General features: G+C 36.1%; 1 protein-coding gene across 4 annotated transcripts in view; it reads left to right on the forward strand.

The window, feature by feature from the left end:
* The window catches only part of LOC125670028 (adhesion G protein-coupled receptor L2-like), a 48,284-nt gene that overhangs the window by 4,140 nt on the left and 28,183 nt on the right, over nucleotides 1-15,961 (forward strand). For 2 of the 4 annotated variants that reach the window (XR_007368099.2, XM_048904925.2), the window contains exons 2-4: nucleotides 10,996-11,207; nucleotides 12,349-12,471; nucleotides 15,475-15,789. Coding sequence is in view for 3 of the 4 variants with exons in the window: in XM_048904925.2 (XP_048760882.1) it covers nucleotides 11,063-11,207; nucleotides 12,349-12,471; nucleotides 15,475-15,789 (583 nt within the window). In the remaining variant the exon portion in view is untranslated. Of the gene's footprint in view, nucleotides 1-10,805; nucleotides 10,875-10,995; nucleotides 11,208-12,348; nucleotides 12,472-15,474; nucleotides 15,790-15,961 lie in introns of those variants that run through there. The other 2 variants (XM_048904926.2, XM_048904927.2) reach the window with 2 other exon arrangements.

A 15,961-nucleotide genomic window follows, 5' to 3' on the forward strand; every position in this document is an offset into this window, starting at 1 on the left:
TGTGTTTGATGAATATAAAAAAAAAAAAAAAAAAACCCAACCCAACAACTCTTTACCAAATCTTAGCCTATTTGTTTGCTCCAATGATCCGTTGACAACGAGGGTGACGACGAATTTTGAATATTAAATCTATAAAGAAAGTATTCTATTCCATACGTTTCTTTATTCTTGCTATAGTTCATTGTATAGCAGACTAAAATAAATCAAGTAGAAATACGAGTCTAGTAATCGTTTAAATAGTTCCAATGTCATTGCTAAATATGATAAAATACCCCCTGCAAGCGTAAAGGATTGCCGACATGTTAATTAAACTATCAAATTTCGATAAACAAAGGTTGTTTTTCTCTCAGAGTCATGGACGTAATTATGATTTACACTGAAGAAAAAAAAATAATCACAAATTAGAATCCGTAACCACAACGTTAAAAAATCAAATATTTAAAAAAGGAAGAAAAACCAAACAGATGTGTCACTTTTACCTTCCGTCAACAGAGAAGTAGTTCTACACCATATTCATACAAAACTTTACTCTGTTCCATTGAGAGTTTTACATACGTTATTTCAAGAAGCCACAGCTAGTCTATCCTTGGATTTTTCAACACCTGAATATAGACTAAACTCTATGATTATAGATGTTGCCAATCACAGGCTCTTTAAACCAGCACGGGTCATGGATGATATTCCTTCCAAATCATGCCGCCAGTTCCTTAAGCTTAAATTTACAAACAAAGGAATAGATGCCGTCAAAATAAGCTACATTCTTCGTCTTAAAAGACTTCAGTCGTGTATTCCAATTATTCAAGTTCAAACCTACACCCTGTATTTTCTACAAATATACTTCTACCATTGCATCCAAATTTTTAAATTTTAAACAAACTTTGCAGTGGCTAGATATAGACAATCTTATACGTAATCCACCAACGTGTTCTTATTCTTCATCTTCTGTCAACTATAGTCCAGCTGAACATGCCATTACTGGTGATGTTGATATAGTTGAAATGAGGACCTCAAATAACTTATTCTAAAAGGTCCTAAATACAGAGTCCCGTGGGGATCCGGGTTAGAATAGGTCCTCAGTACCCCCTTGCTTGTCGTAAAAGGCGACTAAATGGGGCGGTCCTTCGGATGAGACCGCAAAAACCGAGGTCCCGTGTCACAGTAGGTGTGGCACGATAAAGATCCCTCCCTGCTCAAAGGTCATAAGCGCCGAGCATAGGCCGAAATTTTACAGCCCTTCACCGTCAGTGGTGACCTCTCCATATGAGTGAAATATTCTCTCGAGGGACGTTAAACAATATTCAATCAATCAATCCTCAATACAGAGAACCTCGGTTTTGAATTGGCGATAGAACTTCATCTCTATTATGAATTCTGTCGAAGATTATGCCCGACGATGGGTTAAATAAGGAAAATAAGAACTTGATACATTGTCAGAATGGGTTAAAAGCATAAGAGAAATATTAAAATCCCGCATTAGACATTAAAACAAAAGTACGTACCATCTATCCTCCTGTGTTTAGTAAACCAGATGTGATAAAAGAATTAGATAGCTTAAGTAGGAATACGTTTGGTTTCAGCTGACAAAGCTATTAACAACTTTGTCTTTGTTTGTAAGGCTCATTATTTCAACTGTATTTTAAACGAACTTGGCATTAATTCCACTTTTGGTACTCGTACTTATACTCCAACTACCCTTTCAAAAGATGAAATTCTTCAAAACCATGCTTCAGTTTTAGATACATTTAATATCCCAGTCAATGGGTCGAATAAATATGAGTTACCGTACCTATACTGGATTCCTAAACTACATGTACATAAAAACCCTTAAAAACAAAGATACATTGCTGGATCCAGTAAGGGCTCTACCAAGCCCCTATCCTTGCTCCTCACGAAAATATTAACAGCCGTGAAGGAGAGACTTAAAACTTACTCTGCGACTACATATGCCAAAAGTGGTGTAAATCAAATGTGGATTCTAAAAAATTCTAAAGAACGTTTAGTAAACATGAAATCGCAAAACTTTTCTCAAATCAATAACATCAAAACCTATGACTTTTCAACACATTACAGAACCATTCCTCACGATGAATTAGAGACTAGACTTTTTGACATGATAGATAGTTGCTTCTTCAACAAAAATGGAAAACGGAAATATTCATATCTAGTGATCTGTCATCCAAAAAATTACTTTGTTAAATACCACTCTGATTCCGCGCACAAGTACTCTGAATTTGAAATAAAAAATATGCTAGAGTTCCTTATTGACAACATCTTCGTGGTCTTTAGTGATCATGTCTTCCAACAGTCTGTTGGAATTCCCATTGGCACGAATTGTGCTTCTTTGTTAGCTGACCTGTTTCTATATTCAAATGAAGCAGATTTCATTCAAAAACTTCTACGTGAGAAGAAAAAAATCCCCTGTTGTGTCCTTCAATTCGACAATTAGATATATCGACGACGTTTTGTCTATTAACAATAATAACTTTCATTCATATGTCGGTTCGATATATTCCTGTGAGCTCGAAATAAAAGACACCACTTCTGCTTCATACTTAGATATTTCATTGAAAGTAAACATTAACGGTAAACTGATAACTTTACTGTATGACAAACGGGATTATTTCAGCTTCTCCATCGTCAACTTCCCATATTTATGTAGCAATATTCCATTATCATCTGTATAAGGTGTTTGTATCTCTCAACTGATTTGATACGCTACAACTTGTTTTGCTTATGGTCAGTTTTTAAATCGAGGCAAGCTACTGACAAACAAGTTGATGGTACAGGGGTTTCAACAGTCTCGATTGAAATCAGTATTTCGTAAATTCTATGGTCGTTATAACGATCTAGTTCGTCAATACAACCTATCATTGGGTCAAATGCTGTCTGACGTGTTTCATACTGATTGTTTGGTGGTTCTTGGCACACTGATTTTGACTACGGATAACTCCGTTTACCTGATCAGGATATAGGGCTCGTGGCGGGTGTCACCGGTCGACAGGGGATGCTTACTCCTCTTAGGCACCTGATCCCACCTCTGTTATGTCCAGGGGTCCATGTTTACCTATCTATTTTGTATTGCTTAGACGAATTTGACTCCACTTTTGGCAATCTGTTTTCCCCCTAAAATAGCTCTAACTAGTTTATCGTTATTTCGGATTTCAAACATTTCGGTTGAGCATCACTGAAGAGACATTATTTGTCAAAATGAGCATCTGGTGCATCAAAATTGGTACCGTATAAGTTTTATATTATAGGAGCTATGAGATTGGTCACTGTTCGTTATCTTCACCTTTCATAAGACACTCTTTAATATAGCCGGTTTACAACAGAAGAAACTTTCCTGTTCGAAAATGAATAATATAATCGTGTACAGCCCTTTGAATCTGATGCTGAACATAACTATATACATGTACATGTAATATGTGTTTGTCATATCATTCACGTATGGCAAATTCACCTCTGTTGGACCTCTATATGTGATGAATATGTTTATATCACTAAGTAGTAATAAACAAGGTATGGGTTTTTTAAATCAATGTTTAGATTACAGATTTCTTGTTCTATTCCGTAACCGAAGTTGATTCTACTGCATGCATATGTTTCAAAATGTTGATGCTCTCAGATCAAGGCTTTTTTTGATACCGTGGTATGCCTATGACTCAATGTTCATTGTCCTGAATTTAATTCCACAAAACAACCAAGCATGTTGCTTCTTCCTGACACTGATGAGAGTTGTCAGACTTCATCACACTTCCAGCTCCTCTATGGACGCCAATGACAGAAATACGTGTCCGTTCTTCAAAATTTTGGACAGTAATGAAGCAGCGGGATGTATCTGTCTGCACTCCATTAATAATGGACAGATGTATAACTTTCAAATGACATTTCCAAATTAATTAGATATCGGACAGCCTGTACGTAATCCCTAGGAAAATCATACACTGATTAAACGTAAAATACACATCATGATTAGGTTCTTGTTAAATATCGTCTGATGTGCATCGGAAGATAGTTGCACGACAGGCAAAGGCAATATACTATTACATGTGTATTGGTTTTATATCGGGAAAAATATCATAATGCTTCATCTGGCTTTATTTCCTTTATTTGCATAGCGCCATTAGTACAAGCACCATACGTCACCGCAGACCTTCGGGTTCGTCAACGCTCCAAACCATGATATCTTCTATTCTTGACAATTACTTGAAACCAAATCAAACCATTAGATATACAGGAATGAATAATATCTCTGTGACGATAACCTCTAACGGACAATTTAGCAAGAATGAGGAGTCAATGAAACATCAGTTCAGTTAAGTTTGATGTAAGATTTTTTCAGAATGATGCATTTCTCTTCTGTCGAAAAGAGTGGGGATCGTACAGCATCTATATTTCACCATTAAATTAACTTCAACTTCGGGCTTCGATCAGTTCTTTCTCTCACAGAATGGACAGTTTTCGGACATCATCCTTTACATAATACTTGTACAAAGTTGAATTAGAAAGATTAATTCATTAAATATACCACTTATAGATCATAAGATAATATTATTGTAGTGACACTAGGTACTTTGTGGATGACAATTCAACATTTGTACAATTCTATGGTCGTTATAACGATATAGTTCGTCAATACAACCTATCATTTGGTCAAATGCTGTCTGACGTGTTTCATACCGATTGTTAGGCCGTTCTTGACACATATTTTGACTACGGATAACTCCGTTTACATGATCAGGATATAGAGCTCGCGGCGGGTGTGACCGGTCGACAGGGGATGTTCACTCCTCCTAGGCACCTGATACCACACCTGGTGTGTCCAGGGGTTCGTGTTTGCCCAACTATGTACTTTGTATTGCTTATAGGAGTTATGAGATTGATCACTGTTCGTTATCGCCTTCCATTGCACGACTTTGATGCACTTTCGGTGTGCCGGTAACACTGAAATCCATTCTCTACCCAGGGTTTCGTGCGCTATATGCATTATATCTCTATCAACGGTCAGTTTACAGAAACCTTGAAAAAGTTTATAATATCCAACATTTATGTTTTGGACTAAATATTTAGTCATGTTATGAAATGCTTTTTGTGCAATTAAAATTTATGATTACTGTAAATTGTTTAACATCGCTGTTTTCTGATCCTAAACTTGGAACTACATGTACTTCGTAATATGCGTTTTGAGGTAGGTACGTGGTGAATATTTAATGTAAACATGGAATCAAAAGTAAGAACGGCTGTAGATATACGATAAAACCTGTAAGATAAGAGACAAACATCTGAAGCTTGTGTAACGCATCCTCTAGTGAGAGAATGACTGAAATCGCGTCCAGTCATTGTGTTCATCACATGAGCGGGGCAGTCACACAGCCAGAGGAATTAATACATACCGGTTATTCCGACATCTTAGTCTGTTGTACCCCTATACAACAGTCAGCATTTTGGGTATGTAGGATATACGCGTTTGGCCGCCATGGAGGGAAACTGCCATGTGATTTGGTCATGTTGGTTCATGGTTTATATCAAAGTTCACGGATGTCTACCCTTAATCAAAGTTAATTTACAAGTAGATTATAGAATTTCTTTCTCTAGCCCGTCCCCGAGAACGAAGTTTTTCTATATGAGGCAACATAAAGTGCTCTAACTGCACGCCGCTGACCTTACACATGTCGTTCTGGCTAATTCAACAGACAACAGCGATGTCGTTTCTTCCCGACGCTGACTAGGCTTGTCAGACCTCATCACGCTCCTGTATGAACTCCATTGACAGCGAGACATGTCGCTTCTTCAAAACTTTGGACGGTAATGAAGCAGCAACACAGACAAGGATGATACCTCTGTTGATAATTGACAGATATGTAATATTTCTTGTGACTATTCCAAATTAATTAGGCACATGACTGCCTGTATGAACAAAATAAATCATATCATTATCAGGATAAATCATATCATTGTCAGGATTCGGGATTCAATCATCTGACGTATAATAGATACTAGTTGTTTGTGTACTTTGTGATACAATCACACTACCCCCTCTCTTTCCGTTGTCTTCTGGCCAAATCATTAGGCTTCGTTCCATCGTCTATGAGCTTGATATACATTTTTTTCTAATGATGCTCAGTGCATGTAACATCCAAATAACTTTTCACTTTGTTGAGATCCCTTATCCGAATTCGTTGTTGCCATGGTTATTTTAATGCAGCTGTAAGAAAGACATTATAGAAAGTTACCTATGATAAATTCATTTTAAATATTACATGAATTTCTTACTAGTCCGTCCTAAATTTTGGCAGGCTTACGACTTACGTGCAAAGAACTTGACACTCCCTACCTCAAATTTATCCTGTGGAAAACCACATGAAACGGTTTAAGATAAACATTTATTAGGCTGAAGGCTTACATGTAGATATAGTATTGGGTTTAAACTTTTCCCCGCTTTGGAATAAAAAGCTAAGCCTTCAACTTTGTATTTTGTGACATACCACATTTGGAAAATTTCATAAGCTCAGGTGACGTATTGCAATTGGTTGTCGTCCAGCGTCGTCCGTCGTGCGTTAACAATTGAACATGTTTCACTTCTTCTTGATAACTATTATTTCAATTCTTTTCAAATTTGGTATGAAGCATCTTTGGGACATTGTAAATTTCAGGACTCCTGCACCCTTTGGACCTTAGGGGTGGGACAAAAACTGACAAACATTGACCACTTTTCAAAAATCATCTTCTCTACACCTGCATATTTTAAAGAAAAAAAACAAAACAAAAAACAAATGCATAGCGCAGACAGGCCTGTAATAAACTGTAACTTTCAGCATCCCCGGGTAACGGTACGGACTCCAGGGTGGGACAAAAGTTAGTAGATGTAGTGTATATGTGCAAAGCATATAAATGATGAATATGCTTTAATGACATTGATACTAATATGAAACTAAATGGATATTTAGAAGGAGTAGGTAGTCCTTTACCAAATTGTAAATTTGATAACCCCAGGGGTAGGGGTTTGGTTTCAGGGTGGTGCCAAAATTATCATAATGATTTGAAGGACTTTAAGGTTGCTGATACCGCATATTGGGAATAGCAGGAAAGGATGTACAAAAAATGGTGAATTTCATAACCCCAGAATTTAGACTTTAGGACGAGTCCAAATTAGTCATATCAATTAATGTTAATACATATATTATGTAAAGCATTTCATCAGTGTGTGCACTTTTGCGGACAATGAAGTTTTAAGAACACATCTTGTTTTATACTGTTGCTGCAGATTAGAATTTAGCTTAGATATTCAGAAGAGGATTTTTGTTGAAGATTTGATTGCCTTTGGGACTAGTTATACTTTAGCTAGTACTCAAGTGACCGATAAAGCCTGTGGGCCTCTTACTTATTCATTTAACTGATTGCTGAATCGTCATGTTCTAGTAACATAATCTTGTATTAATTGAAATTTAATTAATTTAATTGTAACTAAGGATAACTCTGATCAGGATATAGGGCTCACGGCGGGTGTGACCTGTCGACAGGGGATGCTTACTCCTCCTAGGCACCTGATCCCACCTCTGGTATATCCAGAGATTGATCACTGTTCGTTATCTTCACCTTTCATTGGTGGTCGCCGTCGTAATACAGAATGTACCTAACCCTAATTAGAGAGCTTTTTGGAGATGTTGTTTGGTTAAGAATATATGTCACCAGATGAAATTCTAGATTTTATATAATTTCAGGAACCATTCTATGAAATATATTATTTGTAAACTAAACCTTCAACTATGCCATACATGATTCAAATGTAAGATCATTTTATGTAACGTCTTTAGCAGAAGCACCAAGGAACATTTTACTCATAATACATTTAAAAATGAACATATACTTAAGTTTTATCGAATGTTTGCATCTACAAAAAATATTTGCATTCAATGAGACCTTGACGTCCGTGTTGGTCATATAGTTAATGCAATATGTATAAGCTTCCAATGTTGAACCCTTACAGGTGTAACAAACAATGTTGAATGAAATAATTTGTTTTCCTAATAGATGATCATTCTTTAAAATCAATTATAGTACAAATTAAAAGATTTAACGAACAAACGTGTGGAAGTCGTATTTACAAATGACCACCAATATACTCAACTATCAATATAATAAGCAGATCGTATTTTCTTATTTACTCGTGTCTTCAGTTAGATAAGACTGAGTTGTTTTAACTGACTTTTGTTGGCATGTTGCCTTATTGTACTTCTTTGTTCCATTGCAGACTATTGATCGAAACAAATGAAAAACATTAAATCCATGCATCATAACACTAACAAACCAGTTGTTTTAGAGTAATGAAGAATTACATACATGTACAACCAATAAACCAGTTGTCTTAAAGTAATCAAGAATTACATAACACCAATAAACCAGTTAATTGTCTTAGAGTAATCAAGAGTGAAGAATCCCATCACTCAATCATCCTCTGTGAAGATAATATTGTGTAGGAAGGCCAGGTAACAAACACCTGCTGCAGATATTCAATGAATCATGTCATCTGAGAATAATGTTAAAGTAAAACATAATTATCATGTTGTATACAAACACTTGATGAATTAAATTAGATTTGCGGATAACGAATCGGTTGACATTGCAAGCACTTTGTATTACATAAGGACCAAACGCGCGGCAAAATGAAGTTTAAACTATTTTTAAAGCTAAGAGTTTGTGTCGCAGAGGGAGGCGATTGGGGGGGTCAGGCACTTACTTACGCTTAACCATATCTGTACATTACAGTATTCCTATAAATAAGAAACCCTATACATTACAGTATTCTTGTAAAAAACCTACATTACTGGTTCCCATGAATAGAGCTCAGATAAATCTGCCAAAATGAATCAGGAACATAAATTGTGCCATGCATGGAATAAACCAACTTGTCTGTGTTGACCTAACGCATATAGGAGAAATTCATCCATGGGAAAATGAAATCTAAAAATTCCTAAAGAAAGTTTCATTGCTCTTAGAAGGAAAATAAGAATTATGAAGATGACTAACAGTGATCAATCTAATAACTCCCATATTATAAAGCAATACAGAATAGAGAGGTGGGCAAACACTGACCCCTAGATATACCAGAGATTGGATCAGGTGCCTAGGAGGAGTAAACATCCCCTATCGACAGGTCACAATGTTGAAATAAGACTGTTGAAATCCCTGCACCATCAACTTGTTTGTCAGTAACCTGCCACGATTTAAAAACTGACCATACTCAAAACAAAATATTGCGTATCGCATCAGTTGAGAGATATAAACACCATATTCAGGGGATTCATACCAATTATTTTATACACTGCTATTGACCACGGGTTGCTCCGTTTGCCTGATTAGGATATGGGGCTCATGGCGAGTGTGGCCGCTCGATAGGGAATGCTTACTCCTCCTAGACACATGATCTCACCGTTGGTATATCCAGGATTCCGTGTTTGCCCAACTCTTAATTTTGAATTCCATATAAGAGTTGTGAGATTGATCGCTGTTCGTGATCTTCACTTTTTCATTTTTTTTGTAACTTAAGAAAGTTTATAAACCTAATTTTTTCTATCATTGAAATAGTAAATCACAGTTTTACAAGAAATATTTCCGACACCAAAATGACAGATAATTTTCTTGTATGATTTCCGAGATAGGTTGAAATTTTATAGTGTAGTCTTTGTAAACCTTTTCTCTAGTAATGATAAATCACCTACAGTATATGTAGTAAAACAAGGATTGCCCCCCTTCTTTGTTACAGTAATGTCCACTTATACAACTTACTGTAATACAGAAGAACTGATTTTACATTTTTACTCGCAACCAAAAGGAAGTATCTATATATGCTAACTCTAAAACTGACCATGGTAATATACCCCAATGTTTTGTAGAAACGAGATATATTGGAATTGAATTGTACGTGAAATGGTACAAAAAATCATATATACTTGAGGAACGTCGCGTATGTCCTTTATAGATTTAGGAAAATGAATTGAATCTTTTTTAAACCACACCATTAGTGTTTCAGAGTGGCGTCTAAATGAAATGGTGTTGTAGCCTGTGTGTATGTCTGCTCTCATAACCGAACTACGTTGTAGTTGATAAACATTTCAATTAACAGGGATGGGATTCCCGTTTTGATAGTTATTTTAAATAATATAATTATGGTGGTTTTTGTTTTTTTACTGAAAATCAAGCCTGGTGATTTATGATAGATAACGCGACCCAAATCCCATTGGCCAACCGTATATTGTTATCAATAAAAACATAAATCAGACCTCGATGGGTCGATTCTGTATTCACAAAATTATTGAAAGAGGAAAGGAGTATGAAATACTCGCATCCGATGGGATTTGACAATGCACTGAAAGAGAGACAGAGGGAGACTTATAAAGCATTTCGTGCCAGGCTAATCACAATCTGTACTTGTTGCGTAATACAAACTATTTCTCGGTCATAAAAGGTCCGTGAAACCTTGTGCATTTGCTGCAATTGTGCAAAAATTAAAGAGAAGAAATGAAATCAAGGGACGAATCGGGTAATACTTCTAGCTAAAGTCCATTAGGGATTGCAAACTGGCAGCAATTGGTTCTTGATTACATACAAATATTAGAATATGCACTTTCACTTCGTAGTCTAGCTTTGGATGTAAAATTTTTGAAGTTAACTAAGCTATATGAATATTCTATCTTCATTAATCACGCTATCCACTCATTTAATAATCTTACGAAGCCAAATTTATTTCCCCATACCCATCATTAGCGGCAGAAATGTAGAACAACTTCCTGCGTTTCCGAATGCCTCGCCGTAAAAACTGTCTCAGTCATTCAATTTAGATGGAGATTGGTTCTGGTCGGCTATTAGATTTTGGGGTGAATCTAAGGAAAAAGGAAAAGCAGCAAAAAATCTTTTTGGTTGCCTTGTTGAATTGACATATGTGAATCGATTGGCGGGGTAATAAGAATGTTATTCTAATCTGGCTTCTATTTTCAGATTGGCGCTAGATGTATTGGGTTGATGGTCACAGATCTCGCCTGGCCAGAATTTATTGTATGATGCGATGACCAAAATTTGTGGAATTTCCCGTCACTGGAAATTACCGGACGTCACAATTAGAGGTTTGGTTGTCATCGTGATTACGGTGTTCATACAATGGACTGATGTAAGCTCTGAGGTGTCTAGCAGATCATTAGAAACCAATAACTGTAAGTCATGTATGATTCTTTTTGCGGTCATTGTATATAATAGGCTACATATTCGTATCATAATTATATACATATACCTATGTATCAAATTGTATTACTAGTAAATGAGTGATATAGGTAAATGACATCCTATACGAATGGGTGGTTGGTTAAGTGTATAAAGGATAAAATCTGGCAACCAACAATACTCTATATACAGATATTAAACGCGAAATCAGTTTGGTGTCTAGTGTATACATTTTGTAGAATTAATGTTTGGTGTCTGTGACTGTGTACGCAAGAGTTTGGACCATTATATAAATGAGAAGAAAATACATGCAGCATAAGAAATGATAAACACAATCTGCCGAGATTTCACTATGTTCATGTAATTTGCATTGGATTAACCCAGCAAACTCACTCTTGAAGTTAAGTATTAACTTAATGGAAGAAAGTGGAAGGTATCAAGTAATTATAGCTCGACAAAGATTTAAACGTTAAAGGGTGTATACTGTCTGTCCGTTAAGTTTTCAGATTTATTATTCATTCATTATTTTTCTCAAAAGCTAGAGGTTCATTTTCAACCGAAGTCGTTATAAAGGGCTCTTGGGGTGAAGGGTTGGTGAAGGCTTATGCTCCTTCCAATTCGTGGAAATAGTTTAACCTTAATTTTATGCGATAGATCTCTTGTACCTGAACAGGGTAGGTCCATCATACTCACTTAGATCACCGCAAAAGGGATACAAAGTTTTAAATATTAACCTTAAACATCTTTTCAATTAACAACCAGACTACGATGTACAATTTGACAAATTATTATATAACCTAGAGTGGATAGAGGTGGTCTGTAATAGCGATCCGAACTTTGATACTCTTCCCAGAGAGAGAGAGAGAGAGAGAGAGAGAGAGAGAGAGAGAGAGAGAGAGAGAGAGAGGTGTCTTCATGCATCCTTATGTAAAGTAGTTTCAAGATCAGATCATGGTTCTGAAATGGATCCATATCAGGTGTCCAAAGTCTATGAGTATAGAGGTGAATACAATTCAATTAACTTTGAAATCTTTACTGGTGCGTGATATTCGAAAAGTGTACGTGTCCTTCACATAGCTACTTCAATGTGTAAATAAAATCCACCGTTCTTGTAATCATTTGGAATGATTGTAGATGATATACTTAAGGAGAAGTGCCACTCTTCCTATTACACCAGACCTAAATGTCTGAACAACACGGACGGGTATGGGTGCAAATGCGGACCCGGATTCCACTGGAACACTGAAATGTGCATGTGTAAGTGCATAGTCGACATTGATATACATTTCATGGTGGCGGTGGTGAATATTTCTTTGCTCGTGCAATTCAGCCCTTGATCAGTAAATTTCGGGTATCTCATTTAATATATTTTATTGTGTGAAATAATTGCAAACGACACTAGATACTAATGACACCCTCTCCATGCAGATTTTTTTATTTGCCTGTGATATCTACAACATAAACCAATTTATATCTGGAATCAAATGTTCCAAAAATTGAATAGTTTGATAATTTAACATGTAACACAAAGTAGTTTAACTTATCTGAGTCAATTTGTTTGTCGTCTTTGTAAACCTTTTCTCTAGAATCACGCGTTTCAAACAAAAGTGACATAAAATATCCGTAAGGAAGATGATTAAAGTTTGTGCAATTGATGGACAATAAGAAATAGTTAAAATAAGATGGGGTGATTAAAAACCCACTGAATCGGAAAAGCCGAGAGAAAAGTGAAAGCTTCCTACATGTACATAATGATATTTATGCCTCCCAACTGATTTGATACGCGAGAGCATGTTGTGCGTATGATTAATTTCTAAACTAAGACATGATACTGACAAATAAGTTGATGTTATAAGGGTCTTAACAGTCTCATTTCGCAAATTCTATGGTTGTTATATTGATCTTCTTTGCCAACACAGTATGTCATTGATCAGGTTTCGTACCAATCTTTTTACATTACTTATGACGAAGGATTATTCCTGTTTAAGATAGAGGGCACATGGGGTGTGTAATTGGTCACCAGGGGATGCTTACTAGACACCTGATCCCACCTCTCGTGTTTCCAGTGGTCTGTGATTACCTTGTTCTCGAATTGGTATTCTGTATAGGATTTAAGTAATTAATCATTGTTCGTTATCTTCACCTTTTTCACAATTTCTTTGTTTTACGTCCTTCGAATCTTTTCACTCATATTTAGACTTCACCAGGTATTGGTGAAGTACCAGACAATTAGGACTATGCTTAGCGTTCAGGGTCGTAGCAATTATTCTTTAACATGCGAACGCCTGTTGTGACATGGGACCTCCATCGTTAACGTCATATCGAAAAGAACGTAAATTTCACTTCTAAATGCCGGGATTTGGCGAAGGAGCAATCACTATTTATGTTTACATGGACGTGTTAGGTTTGTTACGGCCAATGCACAAGCGGGATTTGGAACTCACAAACTCTCGGTTACGAGCATGCTCTACCAATGAACTACCGCGACCAATCTTTTTCATAATGATGATTTTAGGTCTTTATTGCACAATAAAGTTTGAAAGTTTTACATATGACTGTTTAGAAAAATCTTTCAAACTCTTTTAAAGAACTAAAATGGTACAATTTGTTAGGTTGAGTTAAATTAGCAAGCATCCTCATAATTATAGTTTAGGTTCAGATTTGTTCTCCATTATCCTTGAGCCAGGGAGGGCTACAAGAAGGCTTTCAAGTTGACATTGGAACATTTATTCATTTCTTCTCAGAAGTACATCTTACCGAAATACACAATTATCCTAATGAAGGGTAAACTTCGTAAAACTATTTTTTTAAAAAGCAGATACCTAGAGCCACAGTGGTCTAAAGATTACACCTAAACTTGCTTTTGTCTCTTCTCAAGAACGGGTATAACTCATTATTCAAATAATCAGATTCATTTGGGCATTTAGAACTATAATGTATTCTTTTATGCGTAAAGAAATCACTGATCCCATTTTCACCATAGGGTAATATACGCAGCTTCTTATTTTGCCACCATAGAATTCCTAAAATATTATGTTGTATTGCTATAAAAGATAACATTTAAATAACAAAGAGTTCCATGACAAGCTTTGAAAAATCACTTTATAGGTCATGTATCATACAAGGGCAGATCACTCTAAGCACAAAAAGGAATAGAAACGATAGTCCATCTTTCTTTTCAGTCTCGACACTTCCCTATACATTTCAATTTGATAAGAATTTTTTTATGTATTATGGCCTTAATATTTAGAAAATCTCTCAGTAAAGCGCAACAAATTTTTATTATCTCAAGATAAAATTTCACACTTATTGGAAATCTTCAATATGTAGGGTATAGACGTTTCGTAATATGCAATCATTCTTTAGATGTACTGTAAATACAAGTTGGATAATTCGAACCTTGACCACTGGTCCATGGACTGGGTCACAATAGGGCTGTCATATATTCATGTGCATATCCTTAAAACAGTGATCAATGTCATAAATCCTATAAACATCCAAAAACAAAAGCAGTGCAAATACGGACTCCTGATCGCACTAGATGTGATGCCCATGAGGAGTAAAGATCCCTAGTCAAAATCATCAGTATGTAAAGAACGGCCAACAATTGGTATGAAACATGTCAGACAGTATTCGATCATGACTTAAATTCACAATGTCTTTCTTAAACTGAATCATGATGCCCTTGGTTAGAATTGTCGTGCATTAAAGATCTAAAGACCTTTAGAAACTTTCCAAATATCACTTTTATAATTACAGTTTGTGAAAATAATATCGAAGCACACTCTGAGACACGTAATGTTTATATTGGTTCATTAATAGTACTTGGCTTATTGGTGAACCATCATCAGCGTGACAGTAAGATTGTTGCATGACAAAGTGGCTCAAATTAGCGAAATAACCCATGGTCCTCTTCACAGCTATCTAAAAAATAAATCACTATATAATTGGGCGTACTCGAAAATGAAGGATCGACGTGAACTTAAACATTAATTTGTTCAAGAAGAAACACGGAATTGAAATGAAAATCCTTCTGGTAAACGAAGATCTAATTGAGTAAAAAATTATTATATCTGCGAGGCGTAGATCTGCCGTCTCGACAATAGAATGGGTGGCGATCAATCTGATTTGAGTTTTCTCTTTCAGATCCCTCACCAATATTGTTATTTCTGAATAAATGATCCATATAAGGTTAATTAAATTGGGAAATTGGATAAACCAATTTAGTGTTTGGTAATTAGAGACTGTGATGTGTTTTAGCCTCGGCCATTGATTCACGTCTCGAGTTCTCGGCCAAGGAACCGGTTCGCTACACTTTATTATTGGATAAGGCCTTTCCTAAACTACCTAAATTCACAATTGGATTTTGGATCCGGCTTAGGAAGCACGAAAATGAGTCAGCAAGCACTATCATGTCTTACAAACACAGCAAGAAAGGCGAGGTGTTCCGACTTTTTATCGATAACACGGCAGACGATTTGATGTTTTTCACCATTTGGGGAACTACCGTCCAAACTAACATCAGGTTGGAATACGAAGAGTGGTCCCACGTATTTTGGATCTGGGAGTCAAAATGTAAGAGAAAGACTGCTGCATTAAATGTACTTAAGCTTTCTTTTATTTGTTTTGTGATTTAACATTAAACCCGACAAGACCTACAGGAAGACACAAAGCGATTCTAAAACTATTCAGCCAGTCACGTGCTGTTTTAATGTCAGACCCTGCTGTTATCTTCTCAATCTAATAC

The sequence above is a fragment of the Ostrea edulis genome, chromosome 4 (assembly GCF_947568905.1).
Source record: "Ostrea edulis chromosome 4, xbOstEdul1.1, whole genome shotgun sequence".
Lineage (NCBI taxonomy): Eukaryota > Metazoa > Mollusca > Bivalvia > Ostreida > Ostreidae > Ostrea > Ostrea edulis.